At 35.3% G+C, this 22,857-nt stretch overlaps 4 protein-coding genes across 10 annotated transcripts in view; 1 reads left to right on the top strand and 3 right to left on the bottom strand.

Annotated features, from left to right (window-relative positions):
* Nucleotides 1–3,373, bottom strand: part of Syx1A (Syntaxin 1A) — a 51,137-nt gene extending 47,764 nt beyond the window's left edge. For 5 of the 6 annotated variants that reach the window (XM_085205258.1, XM_085205256.1, XM_085205254.1 and 2 more), the window contains exon 1: nucleotides 3,157–3,372. In XM_085205258.1, coding sequence (XP_085061384.1) covers nucleotides 3,157–3,189 — 33 coding nt within the window. In that variant the 5' untranslated portion in view covers nucleotides 3,190–3,372. Of the gene's footprint in view, nucleotides 1–3,156 lie in introns of all 6 variants that reach the window. The other variant, XM_085205253.1, reaches the window with a different exon arrangement.
* A 204-nt stretch (nucleotides 3,374–3,577) lies between these two features.
* On the top strand, nucleotides 3,578–5,703 carry Ran (RAN, member RAS oncogene family). Its single transcript, XM_085205262.1, has 3 exons — nucleotides 3,578–3,736; nucleotides 4,093–4,544; nucleotides 4,872–5,703. The coding sequence occupies exons 2-3, from the start codon at nucleotides 4,119–4,121 to the stop codon at nucleotides 5,085–5,087; spliced, it is 642 nt and encodes a 213-aa protein (XP_085061388.1). The 5' UTR covers nucleotides 3,578–3,736; nucleotides 4,093–4,118; the 3' UTR covers nucleotides 5,088–5,703.
* A 1,163-nt stretch (nucleotides 5,704–6,866) lies between these two features.
* Nucleotides 6,867–11,454, bottom strand: mEFTu1 (mitochondrial translation elongation factor Tu 1). The gene is made up of 7 exons (XM_085205252.1): nucleotides 11,244–11,454; nucleotides 10,783–10,980; nucleotides 10,112–10,278; nucleotides 8,559–8,802; nucleotides 8,075–8,266; nucleotides 7,473–7,839; nucleotides 6,867–7,130 (listed from the first exon to the last, which is right to left on the bottom strand). Exons 1-7 carry the CDS (start codon nucleotides 11,281–11,283, stop codon nucleotides 6,947–6,949), a joined length of 1,392 nt encoding a protein of 463 aa, XP_085061378.1. The 5' UTR covers nucleotides 11,284–11,454; the 3' UTR covers nucleotides 6,867–6,946.
* A 170-nt stretch (nucleotides 11,455–11,624) lies between these two features.
* Nucleotides 11,625–22,839, bottom strand: LOC146527572 (zinc finger CW-type PWWP domain protein 1-like). Of its 2 annotated transcripts, none has more exons than XM_085205261.1 (4): nucleotides 22,604–22,839; nucleotides 22,340–22,515; nucleotides 12,583–12,773; nucleotides 11,625–12,368 (listed from the first exon to the last, which is right to left on the bottom strand). In XM_085205261.1, exons 1-4 carry the CDS (start codon nucleotides 22,642–22,644, stop codon nucleotides 12,045–12,047), a joined length of 732 nt encoding a protein of 243 aa, XP_085061387.1. In that variant the 5' UTR covers nucleotides 22,645–22,839; the 3' UTR covers nucleotides 11,625–12,044. The 2 variants fall into 2 exon arrangements, with proteins under 2 accessions (XP_085061387.1, XP_085061386.1); XM_085205260.1 differs by having other exon boundaries at nucleotides 22,328–22,515; nucleotides 22,604–22,830.
* Nucleotides 22,840–22,857: the final 18 nt, after the last annotated feature.

The following is a 22,857-nucleotide window of genomic DNA, read 5'->3' as shown; positions in this document are numbered from 1 at the left end:
ACGGCAGAAAGTGAGGAACGGAGTGTCTTAACACTTCCCTCCCTCTGTCTACCCTGCTGTGTACGGGATATAGCGTGAAGCTGATTATTTAATATAATTTATAGTAGTTTTTCAATAATATTTGCAATTTATATGATAATAATTTAAATCGGTTGAAACTGCAATAAATCGCAATTTATAATAAAAGTCGTTACACCACTCAATAATAATATATTTCATATATGTAGATATTACAGCCAGAAAAATATTTCAAAACCACTGAAATTATAATATTAAAAAAGCGGAGCAAACTTTTTTTCGTAACTGTAACTGCTCGTTAATTTTGGGTGAAGTCGGCGGGAATTTAATTTAGTTAAGGTTAGAGGGTCCATATTTTCGGGTTTTCATATGAAATTATTACAACTTAATGAGGTCTCTAACTTTATTACCTGCTGTTTTCTAATTTTAATAAAGGTAATTTTATTTCACAATATTGTATGATGGTGAAGTGTGGGTGGTAGTTAAGAGCATGTCTGATCTCTGAGTCATTACCATTACATGGATATATTTCACAACCAAGCGGTATTATACAAACATTTAATTTTTCCTTATAATTTTTCTCACGTCAAGATGGATTTTACAAAGCGAATAGTATGTGAATAACGTTTTTGTTACTATATTCTTTGAACATTCCGCTGTTCTCGTTATTTATTTACAATATTTTCTTTCTTTTTATGACATCTTTGCATAAAGTTCAGTTCAGTTCTTAGTTTATGCCGTTCCGAGCGTGCCAGTCGAGCACTAATCACTTCGCCGATGTCACGCTGAATGGAGAACACACGAAAGAGATTGTACGGTAGAAAAGAGTTTGAAATTCAATTGAAATAATATATGCATGAAGTTGTTAAACAAACAATGAATACGTTAGTTACACTAAATAAGGTAGTAACTACTAATGATCAAATAATTATTATTAATTTAAGATCGATGATGCATGTATGATGGCCAGATTGTGACTAAACTTACAACGAAGGCCCCGCACCGGATGCAGCCATCGTCAGCTGATAAACGTATCAACTAGCGTAAGAGCGGCGGGTACAGAATCGAGAGCGTGTACTTTTTAAATTAATATATAGAAAATTAAAGAGTGCTTATTTTATTAGGTCTTGTCGTTATATTACTTTTATCTTTACCCATCCCCGCATGTTATTGCTTAGTAAATAAAGTGAACCTAGTGTTAATACACTCTTTGCAATACATTCTGTTCTTATTTTTAGAACACACACTGAACACACTTCTTAGTGACAACTAAGCTAAACTTAGCTTTAATTGACCGGAGAAACGAAATAATATTTGAATCTATAATGATCTGCCTGAGTGAGGACTCTTCCTACAAAAGGACTTCCCAATTGGACTGTGATGATTTCATACTTCTTATACATCATTCTATAATCCATTTATTACAATTTCTAATTAGATATACACTTTAAACCTATGAGAAACAAAATATCAGTTAAATCAAATTTAAATTGTACCATTTGCATCCAAGTTATACAATAAATAATATAATAAATGGGAAAAATAAAATCCCAATACCAATAATAAATGGTATGCTCCAGTAATAATGGCTGTGTGTATATTTTTATATCAAAATAGCAGAGTAAATATGAAATATCATAAACATTAGTAACTATAAGTGTAAGAAAAAAATATTAAATACCTCAACCAATATAAAGTACCTCAATGTTCTTTGTCTGAATGTAAATGTGACAGTTGTGGGTTCGACTCCCACTCAGGAAAATGAATAATTTTTATTTCTTTTTTGGTCTGGTAACCATACAAAGCACAGCATTGAATTCCACCATTCAACAGGCAATGTCTCAAAAATTGAGCAAAAAGTAAAAAGTGAGTAAAATGTTTTATTTAATAAAATTAATATGCTATATACTTTTTAATTTCGTTATTTGAAATGTGAGAGCATTTATATTCGAGCAGCGCAGTGTTTGACAATAAGTATGATTATTATGGGTTCAAACCCCATTTGGGACAAATTTTGAATAAGTAAATACTTTAATTTCTCCACTCTCATTAATGGCAATGAATTCTGCCAACCACCAAGTAATGTCTCAAAAATTCAGCAATACACACTTGTACAAAACTGTTCCACTGAACAGAATATATTAACACTATTTACATATTCCTTCTGCCACATTGCTATGTGGGAAAAATATGCCTTTTCTAGATTATAATTACAGTTTGGAACCCTTTCTAATAAAATATTCAGCTAAAGAAATTTAAAGAAATATATAAGTCAGTCTATTGAATTGTTGAAGGGTATTACTAATATATGTATTATGTAAATCCATTTCATATTAATTTTCTAAGAAATAATGATTTGAGATGTAATGTAAATTCCATTTTCTATTTTATCTGATCATAAAAAACAATAAAATTAAAAGTTCCATTATGTATTATTGTTTAGTTTAATTAGATTTTTTATTAGAAGAATTTATGATAATAAATATTAAATTAATACAATGATGATTATTGTATACCAAAATATGAAAATGTTGATTAATTTGAATTATATAATCCACTATTATATTGTATGAATATGAAGGTAATATTGCTTATTATTTTAATCATGTATTACTTTAATCAGTATAATCAATTATCTATCATTTACAGTCTAATGGGTGGGTATTAAAAAAAATGTCTCAAAAATAAGATGGTACATAATATAAGTAATTATTCTCATGAATGGATGATCCATAATAGGCCACACTGAAGTACACCAACTTGACCGACATACAGCGTTAATTGGGGTAATTATTCGCGAAGTCATTAGTTAATTTTACCTTACAATGTTCTTCGTAAACAATAGCTATGTTTCCGATAAGTTTTTTTTAACTGTAGGCCTTCGGAACGCAACAAATTGTCTCATTCCAATGACAGTACGGACCGACCACTCTCGTTCAGCATTGAAGTCACGGGTGGGGCGAACAAAAAATGAAAACCTACAAAGTGTCTTATATAAATTTACAGGGAGAAACAAGGGGAGGAGAACTTCTTTTTAGGGCACGATATGGGCTTAGTGGGGCCACATCTTTCCGTATTCGAGGTCATCATGTAACCAATGGTTATGATCGGGAGATGAAGAGTAAAGGGGAGGCTTACCGCTTGGAGCGCCGCTAACCTGTCCTTCGTCATCCTTTATAGAAAATCACACACCAAATAAAGGTTTTATCTCGTTACACAATCCCATTCACAGATATTTTCCTAACAAACGTCACTATACTAAAGGACACGAACACTAGTTCACTTCACTCAAAAAATCGATACAACGAACGAACGAATCTTCCATCCATCAGTCTACTAAGACAAATATACCAAAGTTGTAGATGGCGTAACTGACTCTGAAGTATATGACGTCATTACTGCGGAAGTCGGTAAAGCAGTTATTCTAAATATCGTTACAGTATTTATTTGGTTTATCAAGTAGAATATTAAATTCATTTTTATAAACTTTTACTTTAAAATTGTTTTTATATTATTTTAAGACTATACATTATATAGCAAATATAAAACCGTTATGTTGAAAAAAAAATAGGTTCAAAAATAGAAGCTTACTTGACTACTGCAGTCATTGCGCCTGTCGATGTCAGACAAATCTTCCGTTTAGTTAAGTGACGCCATTGTGAGCCGTAACGACTTTTTAGAGCCCGGAGTTCCATCTCCAAATTCTTAAATAATCTTGGTAAATTGTGTTTTTATATATAGTGAATATATTCTAGGTGTATTATACTTTGCTTTTCTTATTATATTTTGTGTGTAACGTGTGTAGTTCTTCTGTATTTTTCGTTAAACTTCGGTACTGATGAGCTAAATTCCTATGATGATAGTTAAGCGCCATTCGGCTAAAACTTAAAACATTTTTAACTTGTCAGTGAAGAAATATCGTGAAATATATTTAAATTCTGAGTAAATATAATATATAAAGTAATCTTTTTGTTATTAGTTCGATTCGCTAATAAACAAAGACTTGACTTGTACTAATATGGCGCGTCATGTCTTGAGAAAAACGTTTTTTTTCATCAACATGTCTTGTTTCAGAATTAGATAAATAAAGTACAGCAAAAATGGCAGATGATATGCCTACATTCAAATGTGTGCTGGTAGGAGACGGCGGCACTGGCAAAACCACATTTGTCAAACGACATTTGACTGGAGAATTCGAGAAACGATACGTCGCTACACTCGGTGTTGAAGTACATCCATTAGTTTTCCACACAAATAGAGGGCCTATTCGGTTTAATGTTTGGGATACAGCTGGCCAAGAGAAGTTCGGAGGACTCCGAGATGGTTATTACATTCAAGGACAATGTGCGATCATCATGTTCGATGTAACATCCCGCGTCACCTACAAAAACGTCCCCAACTGGCACAGAGATTTAGTGCGCGTTTGCGAAGGAATCCCAATTGTACTTTGTGGTAACAAAGTCGACATTAAAGACAGAAAAGTCAAAGCTAAAACTATTGTATTCCACAGAAAAAAGAACCTTCAGGTAACTAACTACTTGTACTAAATTATTTGAAATATAAAATGTTTTGATTTAATATATTTAAATTAAAAAATTAAATTATATCTGCTTCACGCTGTATCCCGCACACAGCAGGGTAGGCACCTAGTGTTAAGACACCATGCTTCAACGCCACGCTTTGCCTTGACACTAGAGTGAAGAAATGGTAATATAAACATCAATAAATATTTCACTTCATCGAGTGGGGGTTCGAACCCACAACCGTTGCATTACAGTCACACCCTTTTGCTGCTGTGCGATAACAGCCTCAATTTAATACATGAGTATTAATTAGTTCTTTTATGATTTCAGTACTATGACATCTCTGCCAAGTCCAATTACAATTTTGAGAAGCCATTCTTGTGGCTTGCGAGAAAGTTGATTGGTGATGGCAACTTAGAGTTTGTTGCTATGCCTGCTCTTGTACCCCCTGAAGTCAACATGGACCCAAGATGGCAGAACCAGATCGAAAAGGAACTTAAAGAGGCGCAAGACACTGCTCTACCAGAAGAAGATGAAGACTTGTAAATATAGAAAAACAATAATTAAATTCCAGTGCCCTCTTGAAAATGTGATCAAAAAGCTTGTCCAGCTTATATTGAAAGGTTTTTCAGTAATTCATTCCATAAAATTTTGCAATTAGATCAAAAGTACTTTAATTTCAAGTACTCCATAAATATTAATGCTTAACCTTACTTTACTTTGCATGTACATTGAAGCATTAACTAGTGCATGTAAAGTATGTTAAGCGTTATTAACTTAACTATGAAATTTATGTCCTTAGTTCAATATTGTAATAAGTCATGGCATAATTTATGATTTTGAATAAATATTTCATATTTTGTAATACATTAATAATTGGACTGTTTATACATGTTAATGTTTCCTTGTATTTTGTTTTTATAAAAGTATTATTTTTATAAAGAAAACTGTTATTTGGAAGGTGTAGTGTTAGTCTCATAAACCAATGGTTATCTCACTCTTTATTATGCATTAAACACTTAATTCCAACAGTTTTCTTTGTAAATGTTGTAAGCAACAATTTTTCATTAAGTGTGATTTTCAAAATGTTGATGCATGTAAGGGCTGACAATATTTCACTCTAAATTGTGGTGATACTTTTTCAATAAAGTTAAAATATTTATTTGTCTTTTAATTATACCTTGACAATTTTTATTTAATTTTGTATTTGTATCTCGATAGTTTCTCTTTGATATGTAGATAATAGTGTAACTGTAAAGCCTATTGATACCATTTTACTAATAACATCGACGGGCAGCTAAGAACATGAAGACAACTGCATTTTTGCCAAAATCTTTTTTTTACATAATTGAACTCCAAATTCATTGTTTTATCTTGTAATATATTTTTTTCGCCAAAAATGTTGGTTTTTACCCCGCTTTTCTCACTTACATAAAGACATACACAATTTTTTAAAAATTGCCGAAGTACACTCGGATATATACAATAGTCCGTATGTACGTGGGGTGATTCGGCGCGTTGACTTGTTATAAACAAAGATATCTGGCAGTTATTCGTTTCTACTTTGATGATCAATGATGATGCAGTTCTCTCACTATACTTGGATTGTTTAATTACCTTTTAGTGTTACCTAAGTATTTTACCTCATTATTCAAATGTAAATATTTGTGCATTTATTACAATATAATATGCAAATCGTTGTCATGAATTATTAAAAAAACAAACGTGATTTCACCGTCCACGTCTACGTTTAAGGATAAGTAATTACCGTGTCCCAAGTAGAAGCGAATATATGACTCAGTTTGTTAGTCATTTCGAGCGGGCTAGAAAAAGACATCTACCGTATTTTGAAAAATAATAAACATATTGAAATTTTGCCTATACTAAACAGTATATAATTTTATAATAATTAACTATTCCAAATTTGAAACAGATAGCTTCTTTATTGTAAAAGATGTTACATTTTTGGCTTAAAAACACTCTCCTGAAAAATAGTGATTTTGTAGATAGCCGTTTGCTCTTTGCTGCCGTCGACATAGTCAAAGTATTTTTTATTGACGATTGTTAATTCAAATGTAAATAACCAAATCATTTTGAAATTGAACTAAAAACTCGCTTCGCGCTCGCTCGTACTTTAGGCTTTTTAGGGTAAGTGGCGGGAACCTAGTGATAAAACACTACTCCCCAGTTATATGACTGCATGTTGAGGCGTTCATACACTTGTGGCCCTGCACTACGACTGACCACAATATTTTATATTGTCTTAATAAATAAAATAGTAAGACAATTTATTTCTAAAAAGTCATCGAAATAAAAGATGCGATGTTTTCTAATGTTTTATTTTCATATTATTTAAATGCGTAAATATAACTACAATGCTAATACTTAAATTACATAACAATCCTTTACTTCTTGGCCATTGCCTTTTCTCTTGCCTTCTTTCCTTCCAAGAGCTTGAGCCTGTCATCTTCAGAAAGGTTTTTGTTGATTTTAGCTATAACACCAGTTCCCAATGTCATGTCACCAAGCCGGAGGGTGAACCTTTGCCCAGGCTCACAAACCATAGGTTTTAGAAGTCTCAATTGCAAACTGTAATAAAAATATTGTTTTACTGAACATTTAGATAAAATTATAATTTGGTTTCATATTATATTAATTATGGAAACTTGTTTGTTTACCATGGTGCAGTGACACAATGTCTGATACAATAGTTGTGGGCTTGGGTTATTTTAAATTCAATTATTCTATCAATTATTTTCATTTCCTTGTTCTGATAAGAAAAGAAAGAACTGCATTAAGTGCTGCTGACTAGCACAGAATACCTTGAAATTTGCGAGGAAAGTTTTAAAAAGGGTAATAACACTAAGTTCCGTCTGGCTATATACAGAAAAGTAAAGTCAAAATAAAATATTAAAACAATTGCATACTTACGTTGCATCCTCTCCAGGCATAACCATTTCCTTATCTGGAATTGTAACTTGTGTGGCGCAATCCCATGTCATAGAGAACATTTGCAATTGAATGAAAGATGTGAATGGTTTAGAGCGACCACCCTCATCCTTGCTCAAAATATATACTGCAGCTTCCATACTGTCATGGGCTTTTACTGTACCAGGCTTCGCCATAACCATACCACGCTTAATTTGTTCCCTTTTAATGGACCTAACTAAAGCTCCAAGTTGATCTCCAGCCTGAGCCTCTTCTAAAGTCTTGTGGAACATTTCAACTCCAGTCACGGTAGTCTTCATAACTTTGCCGTGACCAACTATTTCAACTTCGGTGCCCTTCTTTAATACTCCTGTAACATAATAATAATATATTAATTATTCATTAATATAAAAATTTAGGACCCATACAAAAAAAAACGATGTTTTGACTCTGTTTATATTTATTGTTATTACTTGTATATGTCAGTAATAGTCATATAATTAATATTGATGATGAGAGAACAACAAAATAACAACAATAATGAAGTAAAAATTAGGTCCAAGTATCTATACTATCAATATTTAAATAATAATAAAATAACATACCTCTGTACAAGCGGCCAGTCACAACAGTACCACGTCCAGGAATAGAATGAACAGATTCAACAGGCAAAAGGAAAGGCTTGTCTAATTCACGGATGGGTGTGGGAATGAATGAGTCAACTTCCTGGAGAAGTTTGCTGATGGCTTCTGCACCAATCTCTGGGTTCTTACCTTCCAAGGCACTCAAAGCTGATCCTGTAATAATGTTAAGTATTAATGATATTAATAAAATATATGCATAAGAAATAGTATCTGTTATTTTTTTTAGCTTTACACATTATCCCTAGATCCCTTGCCAGATAGATAGTAGAGATTGTTTCTATTAATTATTTAATAAAATTTTAAGGGCATTGTGGCAACAGCCTCTGACAGGAAATTTTATGATAGTGGAATCTAACCTCATCATTTATAGGTGGGAATAATTAATTTTTCATTTCCTTGCTTTTGTAACATGGAATTGTATGAAGAGAGTATGATATTTTGGTACCTTTAATGACAGGTATATTGTCTCCATCATAGCCCATTTCACTCATAAGCTCACGGATTTCCATCTCCACAAGTTCCACCATTTCTTGATCAGCAGCATCAACTTTATTGATAAACACTACAACATGCTGTATCCCAATTTGCTTGGCAAGAATTAAATGCTCCCTTGTTTGAGGCATAACTCCGTCTGTTGCTGCTACTACTAAAATTGCACCATCCATTTGAGCTGTTCCAGTGATCATGTTCTAAAAATTAAGATCAGTATAAAATAATTAAAATTTGTCAAATAATAAAACAGATATCTATATATATATAAAAGGACATGTCCCCACTGACTGAGGTAAGACGCACACACAGCCATAACCACTGATGGTAGAAACATCAAATTTGGATAGATGTTTACTTTCGAAATCTGGACATCCACTAAGAAGGGATTTTGAAATATTTTAACCCTAAAATAATGAAATAGGGGTTTAAAGTTTGTATGGATTTTTTTTAAATCAGCACCAATTTTTAAAATATTAAATTCAGACTCTTAAAAATATTTAATTGCACAAGTGTTTCATGATTTTTTTAGAATTCACCCCATAAGGGTGCAAATTAGCAAGCGAAGCTCCGCGCGTCGGCTAGTATACATATAAGTCTTCGCCCGTGTGTAATTTGAATTTACTAACAAATATATTTTTTTCAGTTTCAGATTTTGTGTATAGCAAGGATAGGCAGAGGGCACCACCATTGGCAAGATTGACGAAAACATTGCATCATGCATTGAATTGCATTGCATTGAACACCAGAACATTGCTATGGTCACCAAACCATCACATCATGGCCTTTTTTTTTTTTCGCTGGGAAATGCATTTACGCAGACCGCCCATACGGAAGGCGTGCCTTACGGATGAGCGGTACTGTGGGACTCACCGGGGAAACCGATCCTACCCACTAAAACCCAGCGAAAACCCTCTCCACCAAAATGAGACGCCGCAAGATCGCTCGCGCATACTACTACGACGCCTCGGTGGAAGGCCCACCTTTTGCAGGCCATCGTCGCTTTCAGGGTGCCCCTCCCAGCCTAACCCTCCCGCGGTAGCTCCACTAGGGTAAGGGGAGTAGAAGACACTATGGCCTGGATCGATAAATAATTCGAGAGGTTGTTTTCTTCATGGATTATTAAAATGGCATCTCTAGATGAATCTCGGAGTTAAGAGTGGTTTATAAATATAGGTCTTACAGTATGTATTCTATCCCACTGAACCAACAATGGTGCCTCAATATATATATATTGAGGTCATGGTGCTAGAGCACAAAAGTTTGACTGTAAATGCAAGATCTAGGTTTATACTCTCTCAGAGGAAATTAATTATTAAATATTTTACTAATTATATAAATCCTACTTCTGGCAAAGAATACTGTTTAGTTTTGCCACATAACATGCAATGCTTAGAGATTTTGGTGGAACATGCGAAAACAGTGTCTTAGCACTAGGTACCTGGTACCTGATACCTGGTTATATGCAGGATGCAGTGTAAAGCTGAAAATTAAATTACATTAACAAACCTTAATATAATCAGCATGTCCAGGGCAATCTGTGTGTCCATAATGCCTCTTTTCAGTTTGGTATTCAACATGGGCCACATTGATTGTGATACCTCTTGCTTTTTCCTCTGGTGCATTGTCAATGTCAGAGTAGCCTTTCTTCTGTGCCAAGTTGAGATCAGCCAATACTGTAAAATATATAAGCTACTTAAAGGAACATTATTAAATAAAAATATTTTTTTAGCTTTACATTTATTCAGCAAAAACATCAACTTTTTACTTCATCAGAGATGTATTTTAGAAAATGTATAAAAATTTAAACATTAAATACAGGATTTGAATCCACAACTCTTTGAATAAGAATAAGTAAGTTTGGTTTATTGGACAGGACAGTTTCCAAGATTCACAGGTTGTCAACAAGTTGCATTAAATTTCTTTTACATTTTCTAAAATAATTTTAATCTACATTTTTAAAGTACACTTTCACAATATTCATATTTCATTATGCATATAAAAATATAGAACTTTCGTTTCGTAACTTTATTATTTATGTATTTTGTGTGGATCGTATCTACCATACTTAGCTATCTATCTAACTTAGCCATCACTTGTACAATAGAACCTTGTACCACCGGATGATGTGAATATAATTATTTATTTAACTATAAAGTTAAATAAAATTAATTTTTTACCTTTAGTAATAGCAGCAGTTAAAGTTGTTTTTCCGTGATCAACGTGACCAATTGTTCCAACGTTACAATGAGGCTTGTTACGTTCAAATATTTGTTTCTCAGCATAATTTCTCCGCAATATAATATTTAGTGGAGTTAAAGTTGGTAAACTAGACCTTAAGTGTGCACTGTGGCTTTGTTTCAATACCAATTTTACAGCTGAAATAACAATTTATTTATAATATAAGGTCTGGTTAAACAATAACAAAATAAAGCAATGTCAAACCAAGCCTCCTTATAAGGTTATAAATGGTTTACATAATATTAAGAGGTTATAATTATTTGCCTCTTTCTATGTTATTATTTAATTAAATTAAGAAATGGGTATATAAGCAATTTATGTTTACTCAATAAACAAAAACTCTTCATATTTTATAAGAAAACACTTTTAATAATAAAATCTATAGTATTGAGCTGCGTACCTGGGTTAACCAAATTTTTAGCAAATGATATAGTCGCCATTGTTATAGGCAAACCACACCAGTTGCTCTTAGATTAATAAAATATATTTTATTTTTCCCACTGCCTTTTAAAGCAGGATAAAACTATTTAATAAATTATTCAAAAACCACACTGAAAAAATATTATACATATAGAATTAAATTGACTTTATCTTTTACCAAATTGCCACAGACAATCTAAAATCCAACTTTTTCCCTTAGATAAAAATTACTCGGCTTGGTTTCGAGTTTGAATAATAATCTGTGCTTCATGAATATCTATTTAATTAATATAATAACAAAAAATTACTTAAAATAAATTTATTCAATGTGAACAATAATTAGGTTTCTACCCAATGTAAAAATAAATTTCTAGTAACTTTTATTTTTTTATATTAATACACAAAAAGAAATAAGTAAGAAATATATTAAAATCATATTTAGAAAACAAAAGATTTTTTTGCAGTTGTTTCAAATTGTTTAAATGTCTTTTATAAATTATATACTTCCAGTCTTCCACGAAGTGGAAGGGGACGAAAACTTCTTAAATGTTGTAATTAAAATTAAATTAAATCAAATAAAATCAGCTTCACGAAGTGAAATATTTATTTACGTTTATATTTCCATTTCTTCGCTCTGGTGTCGAGGCAAATGACGGCGTTGAGTTCTGCCACTCAACACGCAATGCCTCCAGAATTCGGCAAAGTCAAGTAGTGTTAAAACAGTCCAACAGGCTTCCTCTGCCTACCGTGCTGTGTGCGGGAAACAGAGAGAAACTGATTTTTATTTTTTACTTCCTAGAAAAATTATATTTTTATGCTCTCCAAAATTTTGGCTTTGATGAATTTTACTGCTTAATTTGTGAGGGTTGGCTATTTTTCCCTTATATCTTGTAATAAAGCTATATTTTTTTAAACGAGGCTGTAATGGGAGCTCTTCAGCGTCATTTGCTTGTCTAATTGCAACTTCCAGTCTTTTTTTATACTTTTTATTCATTGCGGAAGATTTCACCAGATCTTTATTTTGCGAATATGGCTTGAGTTGTAAAGGAGTGAGCCATGCTCTGCTTACTTTAGTTGCATCATAAAAAACCACATGGTAATGTGTCTGCAATTGTAAAACAATTAATAATTTACTAATTACATTTTTTTACATTTAGTGTTTAAGATATTTTTACATGTATAATATATTGTGTGGCTTTTGTAACACAAAATTTATTTAAATACAATTAATTTTTCAATTGGAGATTAAATCAGAAACAAGTAATATATTAGAGCAATATAAAGTCAAATACATAATTGATGTTAATAAAAAAACTCACAGGTACATGAGACAACCCATCTAGCCAGTAGTATTGTTCTTCATCTGGAGAATCATCTACCATGGCTGGCCACCATGGCCATTCACCAAGCTTGGCCAGTACGATGGAACCAGCCGCATATTCACCGTACAACATATTTTCTGTATCGTATATGGGCTCTTGGGGTGCAGAACACATATTTACAAAAATATCTGTAAATATTGTATAAGTAGAATGTATAATATGGCATGCACCTAATATATGCATTAGTAGTTTTTTTATTTTTTTTATTTCTGGGTGCTTAGATATTATAAATTGTATATAATTAATTATATTTAAAATAAAATGTTTATCAATAAACATATGTTAGCGTTGTGAATTTATTATAATGTAAAGTTATTTTTATTAGTATTTTGTTGTTAAACTTTATTAGAATTATGGTATAATAATTCTAATAAAGTTGTTATTTTCTTTGGCTTAAATTTTTAAATAATATTTTGTGAAGTCAAATGACACAATTTTGTTATAATTGTATTTGTCAAGATAGTTGTTGATTTGACTAATAATATAAAAGGCATGGAATTAGTAGTCGGGATTCAGTGGTGGGTCCCGACGAGCCAACCCACTACTCGAACACCGCCTCCCATTTGCCTTCCACCATTGATCTGGTGGTTCACAGGGGGATCGCAGCTTTGGACCTAGAGACCCTCTCAGACGCCTTCGGCTCCGACCACCTACCCGTCCTCGTTCTACTCTCGGGCAGAATGACGTTGGCCGGTGGCCCAGCTTCCTCCAGAAGAATCTGCTGGGAGAAATTCGAGGCCCTCCTCAATCAGAAGCCTCCAAGCGTAGAGCCTCTCAACAGCGTCGAGAGCATAGACCGCCTGGAACACGAGCTGACGTCCTCAATCCAGACTGCAATGCGCGACGCCACTCTTCCCGTCACTTCTCATGCACGTCCGCCAATCCCACGGCGGGTACAGGTGCTAGTCGAGCGCAAAAGGAGGATTCGCGCCGACTGGCAGGTGTCCAGGGACCCTAGCCTCAAACGAAAGCTCAATAAACTCATTGAAGACATAAGGGCCGCCCTTGAAGACACGGCGAGCGACGCGTAGGACCGGCGAATTGCGGAGGCGCACGACGACCAGCCCTCGCTCAACAAACTATGCCGCCAGATAACAAAGAAGAAACCTCCGGTGAGACCTCTTCTCCACCCGGACGGGACCTTCCGCTACTCGGCGAGCGACAGAGCGGAGATCATGGCGGACTACCTGTCAACGCAGTTCAGACCCAACCCCAGCGAGCGTCCGGAGCGCCAAGCGGCTATAGAAGCCGAGGTCGAAAATCGCCTGCGCTCTCCTCTTCTACCATTGCCGTCACCACCCTTCTTCTCACCTTCATCTGTAAAGAAGGAGATCCTACGCTTGAAACCGAAGAAAGCCCCTGGCAAGGACGGGGTTACCAACGGGGCTCTCCGACACCTCCCGCCAAAGTACATCGCCAGCCTCACCAGACTCTTTAGCGCCATTCCGCGCCTGGGTTACTTCCCTCAGGCGTGGAAAGAGGGTCTGGTGATCACGATTCCTAAGCCCGGGAAGAACACGCGACACCCAAAGAGCTACCGCCCTATCACCTTATTGAGTTCTACAGCCAAACTGTTCGAGAAGCTTACCCTCCCGCTTCTCATGCCGCACCTACAGCCGCGGCCCGAACAGTTTGGCTTCCGCAGTAGACACTCAACCACGCTACAAGTGGCAAGAGTCCTCCACTTCGCCGCCGCTACCTTCAACCGGAAGGAGAGCCCAGCAGCAGCATTCCTGGATGTGGCCAGCGCCTTCGACCGCGTTTGGCACCCTGGACTGCTCCTCAAGATCCTCAATGCCGGCATGCCTCACCACCTCGCTCTCGTCCTAGCCGCCTTCCTCCGTGGCAGGACCTTTCGTGTGAGAGTTGAAGGAAGCATCTCCAGGAGTCACCCAGCCACAGCAGGCGTGCCGCAGGGCAGCACCTGGTCCCCGGCGCTTTACTCCAGCTACACCGATGACGTTCCGACGATTAAGGACACCACGCTGGCTTTGTATGCGGACGACATCGCCCTCCTCACGAAATCACTCAACCCCTCCCACGCCGCCGTCAAGCTCCAACGGGCCCTCAACCTGCTGCCTAACTGGCTAGCGGAGTGGAGGCTCACCATCAACGTCAGCAAGACTCAGATCGTCTCCTTCGGACAGACATATGTGAGGACTCGCCTCACATACGCGTCACCGGGGTGGTACTCCCTTGCCAGCTCTCGCCAACGAAACATCCTGCAAGTGGTCCAAAACTCTGCCCTAAGGCGAGTCACCCAGGCCCCATTCTTCGTCCGCAACGGAACGCTCCACCGCGATCTCAAGATGGAAAGCCTGGAGGAGCACATCGGCCGGCTCGCGTCCAACGCGTTCCGCCGTGCCGATGTATCAGACCACTTGCACCTTAAGGATATCGCCCCGTGGCACTCAAGACCACCAGATGCGCGCCGTCTCCCCAGGGATCTCCTCTCCCCCCCAACATCCGATTCCTGAGCTGTCGCCTCGGTCGCTGGTCGCCTAAGCTGGGCCTCTCTCGGGTAGCCGAGGGTCTCACCCGGCTGGGCTGACCGCCCAGGCGACTCTAGCTCATCCTCCCCCTCCTAGCCTCCATCTATCCTAAAATTACTCCCCTCTCGGTCAAGTAGCGCCTCTACAGCCACAACCCGAAGACGCACCTATTTTAATAGGTGCAGAGTGATACCCGGCAATAGGGACTCTCCCTGATGCCGCTCCCCTCGCTCCCGCAGTGTGAGCAAGAAGGAAGATAACACGATTGCTCGGGATTCATTCCTTTCCTGAGCCTCGACAAATACACTTACTTTACGGCACAGTGGTATCAATCAATAAAGTGTTGGAACCGAATGGTTGTTTCTATTATTAACCTGAAGAAGCTTTTAGTTCAGAAGTGGCGAGTGTTTCCACGTTAACACATCAAGAGGTTATATTAAGGCCAGTATCAATTATTTTTTATTATCTTTATATTAATTGAAATTAACAGTATGCATTAAGATGCCTATGTACAATAGGTAGACATATTATTGTTTTATATACTTATTTATTTTGTAAACTGATACAACTGGGTGTAAGTTTCAGATTGAGTCACGAGTGTAAATTGAAATTATCATGAAGGTGTAAGAAGACGCAAACGTGAACGTGGGCCAATCTTGGGTCGTAAGCTGAGTTCGCGCTCGTCTAGCAGATACCGATTGAGATGGCATCATCGAGCTTCGAGGTCACCTTTCGAGCGAATTGCAGTTATCAACTTTCATTAGGGCCACGTCTCAGTCACAAGCGACGAAGAAGAATGCTGGTGAGTGAATCATCTAGTTCTGATAGTGGATGTGGAATAGAAGACACGACTCCGTTCGTACGAAATAATATTAGCGTTGATAAAGTACCTACATTCATAATTAAAGTAATTAACCTACTCACACTTAAAACAATTCTATCAACATGTATTACCTACGAATACTTCTAATACGATTCCCGAATTTAACCGCTCAAATGAAAAACAAACTTTGGATATTTGGTTAACGAGAATAGAGAACTATTTAAAGTATAAATAGCCAGGAACTCAATTACTCATTTATACGTCTACTTTAAACCTAAATATAATGAACTTTTAGAAACGAAATTATCTTGAAATGAATTTATTAAATAGATGTGAAATGTAGGGTAAAAAGGCTATTGATTTGTATTATTGATGCTACAGAGTATTGTAGAATATGATTAGGAGCACAAGTCGGAAATTTTGTAGTTCCAGAAGATCTACTAGCCTACTTGAAATTCAGCAAGTTGGAAGATGAATATTTAAAATCATTTAATAACTTGTATTCTTTGTAAACGGTTACAAAGAAATGCTAAAATAAAAATAATTCTTAAAGTAAGTTGCGGGCATTTTAGAAAATAAATATATAATAGATGCCTTTTGTTTAAAATCACTGAGTCGATTTTCTTTAATGAGAAATAAGTAATATGATTTTCGAAATTTACGTTTCGCTGAAAGGTTTTGGTAAATACTTAAAAAAAAACTATCGGTAAGCTATAGATTATTTAAATTCAAAATGAAAATTTAAATAAATTCAAAATGTTATTACTAAAAATATCCAGTATTATAGAGCCGAATGTGTATTATAGAGCCGAATGTTATTGTTGTGAAAGCGGTGGTGAAAAAAATAAATAAAAAAATAGTTAGTTCAGTCCCATTAGAAACAGAATAAAATATTGAATCATGTAAAGTGTATATAAAAGAGTAGTAGTAGCAAAAGATTGTATCATTTTTAATAAACTTAAGTGAACCTTATGAATTTAAAAAAAAAATCGTGATCAATTAAATATTTTTAAGTCTGAATGTTAAATTTTATAAAATCCGAGCTGCTTTTAAGTTATTAAATTTTAGAAATCTGTTCAAATTTCGCTCGTACGTTTCTACGTATAGCGTTTACGGCTGTGCGTGTGTTAGAAAGCGTGCGTATTACCTCAGTTGGTAAGAACATGTCCTTTTATTAAAGGATTAGAGTACAATTAATGGAGGCCAAACATGTAGTAAATATTAATAAGATAGAAGCGACTGTAGAGCAAAATTTTAAAAAAAATAACATGTGTTGTTGGCGATGTATTGAACTCGAGTGATAAAATAAAAATATGAAATTATATAAATTATTTCGTTAATATAGTAAACTAGTGGACCCGGACGCGGCTACGCCTGCTTAAACTATAGGAATATTTATTAAATATTATATAATATATTTATTTTTATAAGGATTAATATCAAAATATAAGTTCATTTTGTGTGACGTTTTCTTAAAACAACAAAGAAACTTAGCAAACCGGTGCTTAGCAACGACGGTTGTTATTAACATGGCAGAATAAATTGTACGTCAAATTAGAAAGTATTTTAATTTATTAATATATATGTGTAATGTAATATTATATAGCCTATAGCACTTCTGAAGAATGCAGCTTTCATACAAAACAAAAACATAATAAATCGGACCAGCAGATCCAGAGATCTTAGCGTTCAAACAAACAAACAAACTCTTCCGCTTTATTATATTAGTATAGATAACTTTCAATTAGGATGTTGGGCTTAGGTTTAACTCATTTTAAAGAAATGACATCAACTTAAAAAAAATCATCACCGTCGTAGATTACAGCCGGCAAACGACTTAAAAAAAAGAGATTTTAATAACACGGGTGGTAAGATGGTGGCTTCAAAATAACAACTTAGCTAAAAGAATAGAAACAGAAAGTAACTGAAATGCAAAAGACAGATGGCGAGATTTGAAATATAAAGCGTATATTAGACGACAGTGAAATTGAAATGATATTTACAAGAAAAAAATCAAAATTATAAAAGGCGGCAATTGTTGAAAAAAAAAAACAAATATGATTTAGAGTGTTTTGAAGATGATAAAACTTTAGAAACCTTATTTTGAATGTAGTTATCGCAAAACAAGGTATGTTCCACTCTATTCCAAAAATTGATAAATCTGTCCACACCATTCCCCATAGACCACACTAGTGGCCCGCCCGCTTAAACTACATGATTATTCATTTAATAACCAGAATTGACTGACAGTCAAATGTGTTGATGTCAATGAATAAATATGATTCGTTCAGAAACAGCCTTAAATGTTAATAAATTATTTATTTTGGCGAGGATTTATAATACTCTTTGTAAAATAAAAACTGCATATTAAAAATATATATATATATACCCGAATCGAATATCGAATCGAAAATAGTTAAATTGACAACGTCCTCCTTTTGGAAGTCGATTTAAAATATACGTTAAGTATAACTATAGGTGTAGATTGCTATATATTCGTAGGCGAACTAATGCCTTAAATTCATTTAAATGATGATAGTTTTTATTTATAAACCGATTTTGCTAAAACAAGATGATTTAGATGTTATGCTGAGTTAAAACCGCAATTCGTGTAAGTTAAGTAAATCGGGTCAGCACTTTCCGAGATAAACATAATCATATACAAACAGACAGACAGACAAGAAAATTTAAAAGATATAGACATTTTTGCTTTCTATTATTCCTTTTAAGTGTCCCTCTATCCATTCCAGTCAAAAGTACTAAATGTACAGACAAAATATTTTTACTGTAGAATATAAAATTGTTCCCTTTATTAATGCCTCTAAAGAAACTCATATATAATAGACGCTTATAATAAATTTATTACTATAAATGCTGTCAAAAATACGAAAACAACTTTAAAATTACTAAATCATTATTTTAGTTTATTTGATAGTTCCTTCATTCACGAGTAAAAGCTTCCTAAGCTTTAAAGAATTTATTGAAACGCATAAGAACAGTCGTGTATTAAATGCAGTTGCTACATCCCGTACAAACGGACAAGTAATGTTATAACAACAATGTTAAACATAATTGTCAAGAAAATAGAAATGAAAATAATACTCAGGCGGCGGAAAAAAAAGAAAAGAAGTAAATTTACGAATAACAAATGATCAGAAAAAATAAAGAAAATAAATAACAGTGGCGTAAGAAGGTTAAAAGAGCGCGAGATTCTCTGCGAGATGTCTTCAAAGATAAACCCGACAAAATGAACATTGTCATAGTAAAAATAGTGATGGACATACGATAGGAACGAGAAATAAAAATAAGCTTGTTACGCCAAGTTTTCGCCTCCAAAAAGTTAATAAATCTTTTATCGGTCTGAGTATACGTGTATATAATAAAATTTCGCTGTGTTCCAAGTTTGCCACTTCCAAAATTTAAAGTATTTGTAAAAAAACAAAAAAAAAATTCTAACAAGTAAAGATTATTACACTGTACAAGAATATTTAAAGGATGTACATGTATGGAATGTAGTGCAGGATAGCTGCCAGCCAATGTAATAGTAAAATATACCATTGACTTTCAAAAGAGCAACTGTTGAGTTTCTTGCCGGCTCTTCCCAGCAGAACTGCCTTCCGAGCCGGTGGTAGCTTTTTGTTTATATGTTCATGCGACGATTCAAGAGTGCTTATAATAAGTTTTTTTTAATTAAAGAATATTTTGAATTTAATAACTACAAAGTAGGTGACTACTAGGTGGTTGGGGTTCAACGCGATATTAAGATTAAAAATGGTAAATCAAAAAAAAAAGAACTTGTAGCAAGATTACAAGGATCATACCTCAATTACTAAAAGTGGAAAATATCAAGGAGTATTTTCAGTTCATAAAAATGTTTCCTTGGATATTTTATAATCGGGATCGGTTTAAATGATACTGATGATGACTTGATTGACTCGGTTGAATAGTCTTTAGAAGGTTTAATTTTTGATATAGTTAATAGTAGATGCGCAAGTGATGAAATTGAGCAAGGAAAGAAATTGAGCAAATGTCGAAATTAATAATGAAGTTTTGAATGATTATGAAAGTCGATAAAGAGTATAGGAAGAGTTTGTGGTAAAGTTGATAGTTTTAGTGATGGGATAAATAATTGTGAGGAGATATGAATCTCCTCATGTTGAGTAGAGATTTAGAACATGAAAATGATTATGAGTATACTATACTTATAGGTGCCCATGAGACCAATAAGCCGGATGATGAGTGCATCTAGCTAGTGCATCTAGCTTACATGATTATCTGTACACACATGAGGCCGATAGGCCAACTAAGGAGTGTAACAGATATTGAATTGAATATAATAATGACCATGATTATGATAAATAAACAATTGTGAGGTGATATGAATCTCCTCATGTTGAGTAGAGATTTAGAACATGAAAATGATGATGAGTAAGTATAAGTGCACATGAGACCGATAAGTCAAATGATGAGTGCATCTAGCTTACATGATAATCTGTACACACATGAGGCCGATAGGCCAACTAAGGAGTGTAACAGATATTGAATTGATAATGATAATGATAATGATAATGATAATGATAATGACAATGATAATGATTTAGAATAGTTTAGTGAGTAAGAAATTGATGTAATATGATTTTAGTTTGGGTGTACATAAGACCGATAAGTCAAATAATGAGTACACCTGGCTAAAATCATAACCTGTTCACACATGAGGCTGATAAGCCAACTAAGGAGTGTAACAGATATATTTGTGTTGTTTAAGTTTTTTTTTTATTCTTTTTGTGTTATAATTATTTAATTGTATATGTAATTGTAGGAACAATTAATTGCAAGATGGCCGAGAAGATTAAGTTTTATATACATGAATGTCTGTTTAATTTATGGTTATTTTTTTTTTCTCATTTTTCGAGGGGACTCGAAGGTAAAGGAAGGCCGAGCTGTTAGCGTTGTGAATGTATTATAATGTAAAGTTATTTTTATTAGTATTTTGTTGTTAAACTTTATTAGAATTATGGTATAATAATTCTAATAAAGTTGTTATTTTCTTTGGCTTAAATTTTTAAATAATATTTTGTGAAGTCAAATGACACAATTTTGTTATAATTGTATTTGTCAAGATAGTTGTTGATTTGACTAATAATATAAAAGGCATGGAATTAGTAGTCGGGATTCAGTTGCCTCCTCCGCTCAGCCTACAGGGCCAGCAGATCCCTTGGAGCCCCCACGCCACCTACCTGGGAGTGGTGATAGATAGGAGGTTGACCATGACGGGGCACATCCGCAAAGCTGCCAGCTCCGCCAAGACAGCGTTGTTCCTGCTGCGTCCTCTCCTTCGTTCGCACCTGCCGCTGCGAACAAAACTGGCGCTCTATAAGACATATGTGAGGACTCGCCTCACATACGCGTCACCGGGGTGGTACTCCCTTGCCAGCCCTCGCCAACGAAACATCCTGCAAGTGGTCCAAAACTCTGCCCTAAGGCGAGTCACCCAGGCCCCATTCTTCGTCCGCAACCGAACGCTCCACCGCGATCTCAAGATGGAAAGCCTGGAGGAGCACATCGGCCGGCTCGCGTCCAACGCGTTCCGCCGTGCCGATGTATCAGACCACTTGCACCTTAAGGATATCGCCCCGTGGCACTCAAGACCACCAGATGCGCGCCGTCTCCCCAGGGATCTCCTCTCCCCCCCAACATCCGATTCCTGAGCTGTCGCCTCGGTCGCTGGTCGCCTAAGCTGGGCCTCTCTCGGGTAGCCGAGGGTCTCACCCGGCTGGGCTGACCGCCCAGGCGACTCTAGCTCATCCTCCCCCTCCTAGCCTCCATCTATCCTAAAATTACTCCCCTCTCGGTCAAGTAGCGCCTCTACAGCCACAACCCGAAGACGCACCTATTTTAATAGGTGCAGAGTGATACCCGGCAATAGGGACTCTCCCTGATGCCGCTCCCCTCGCTCCCGCAGTGTGAGCAAGAAGGAAGATAACACGATTGCGTCGGGATTCATTCCTTTCCTGAGCCTCGACAAATACACTTACTTTACGGCACAGTGGTATCAATCAATAAAGTGTTGGAACCGAATGGTTGTTTCTATTATTAACCTGAAGAAGCTTTTACATAGAAATAGATGGATATATATGTAAATGTTATTTCAATATATTTAAAAAAATATATGAATATTGTTTATTTCTTAATAAAATCGTCTAACTAAATAAGCAGGACAGTTGTGAATTTGATTTTCTCTCAGAGTATGAATTATTCTCATTTCCACATTCTAGTAAAACGATAAAACGCGATATTGAGCGCGCGATTGAAACGCGCGCCAGCAAAAAGCTATAAATACATTTTTTTTTTAAATTATTATACTAACTAGGGTGCATACTACAAAACCATTTCTTAGGTAATTCATGACTGTCCAGTACGTCGGGAAGGTATCGCCAGCGATCACAGTCATCGCACTGGACCCAAAGACCTGTAGTATGTTGCTTTTGTATCCACTGCAGTTTCTCACGTTGAGTTAAATAGGATGGCGTCTGACTTAGATCATTTTTATATACACTGTTAAATAAATGTTTAATATTAAAACATGCAAGAGAATGGCGACATAAATAATAAGTATATATTTATCATAATGTTAATTTACTACCTGTTTTGAGAGTCCAAAATTTCGTCTCCAGCAAAACTCATATTTTCGTTTCGAGCAAAAGTAGACTAAAATATTACTTTCTACTTTGAAAATAGATTTGTCTGTTCTGTTCTGTTCTTTTTATTATGGCGTTCCGAGCGTGCCAGTTGAGCACAAAATCACTTCGCCAGTGTGAATAAAAAATTACCTACAAATTTGTCTATAAATTTCTACCCACATTTTTATAGATATAAAATTGACAAATGAATTTGCAT

Source organism: Heliconius melpomene, chromosome 20 (genome assembly GCF_056956725.1).
Source record: "Heliconius melpomene rosina isolate 202511_hmr_F chromosome 20, ASM5695672v1, whole genome shotgun sequence".
In the NCBI taxonomy this organism is placed as follows: Eukaryota; Metazoa; Arthropoda; class Insecta; order Lepidoptera; family Nymphalidae; genus Heliconius; species Heliconius melpomene.
Note: the sequence above shows the minus strand (reverse complement) of the source record. Positions and strands in the feature narration are given on the sequence as shown.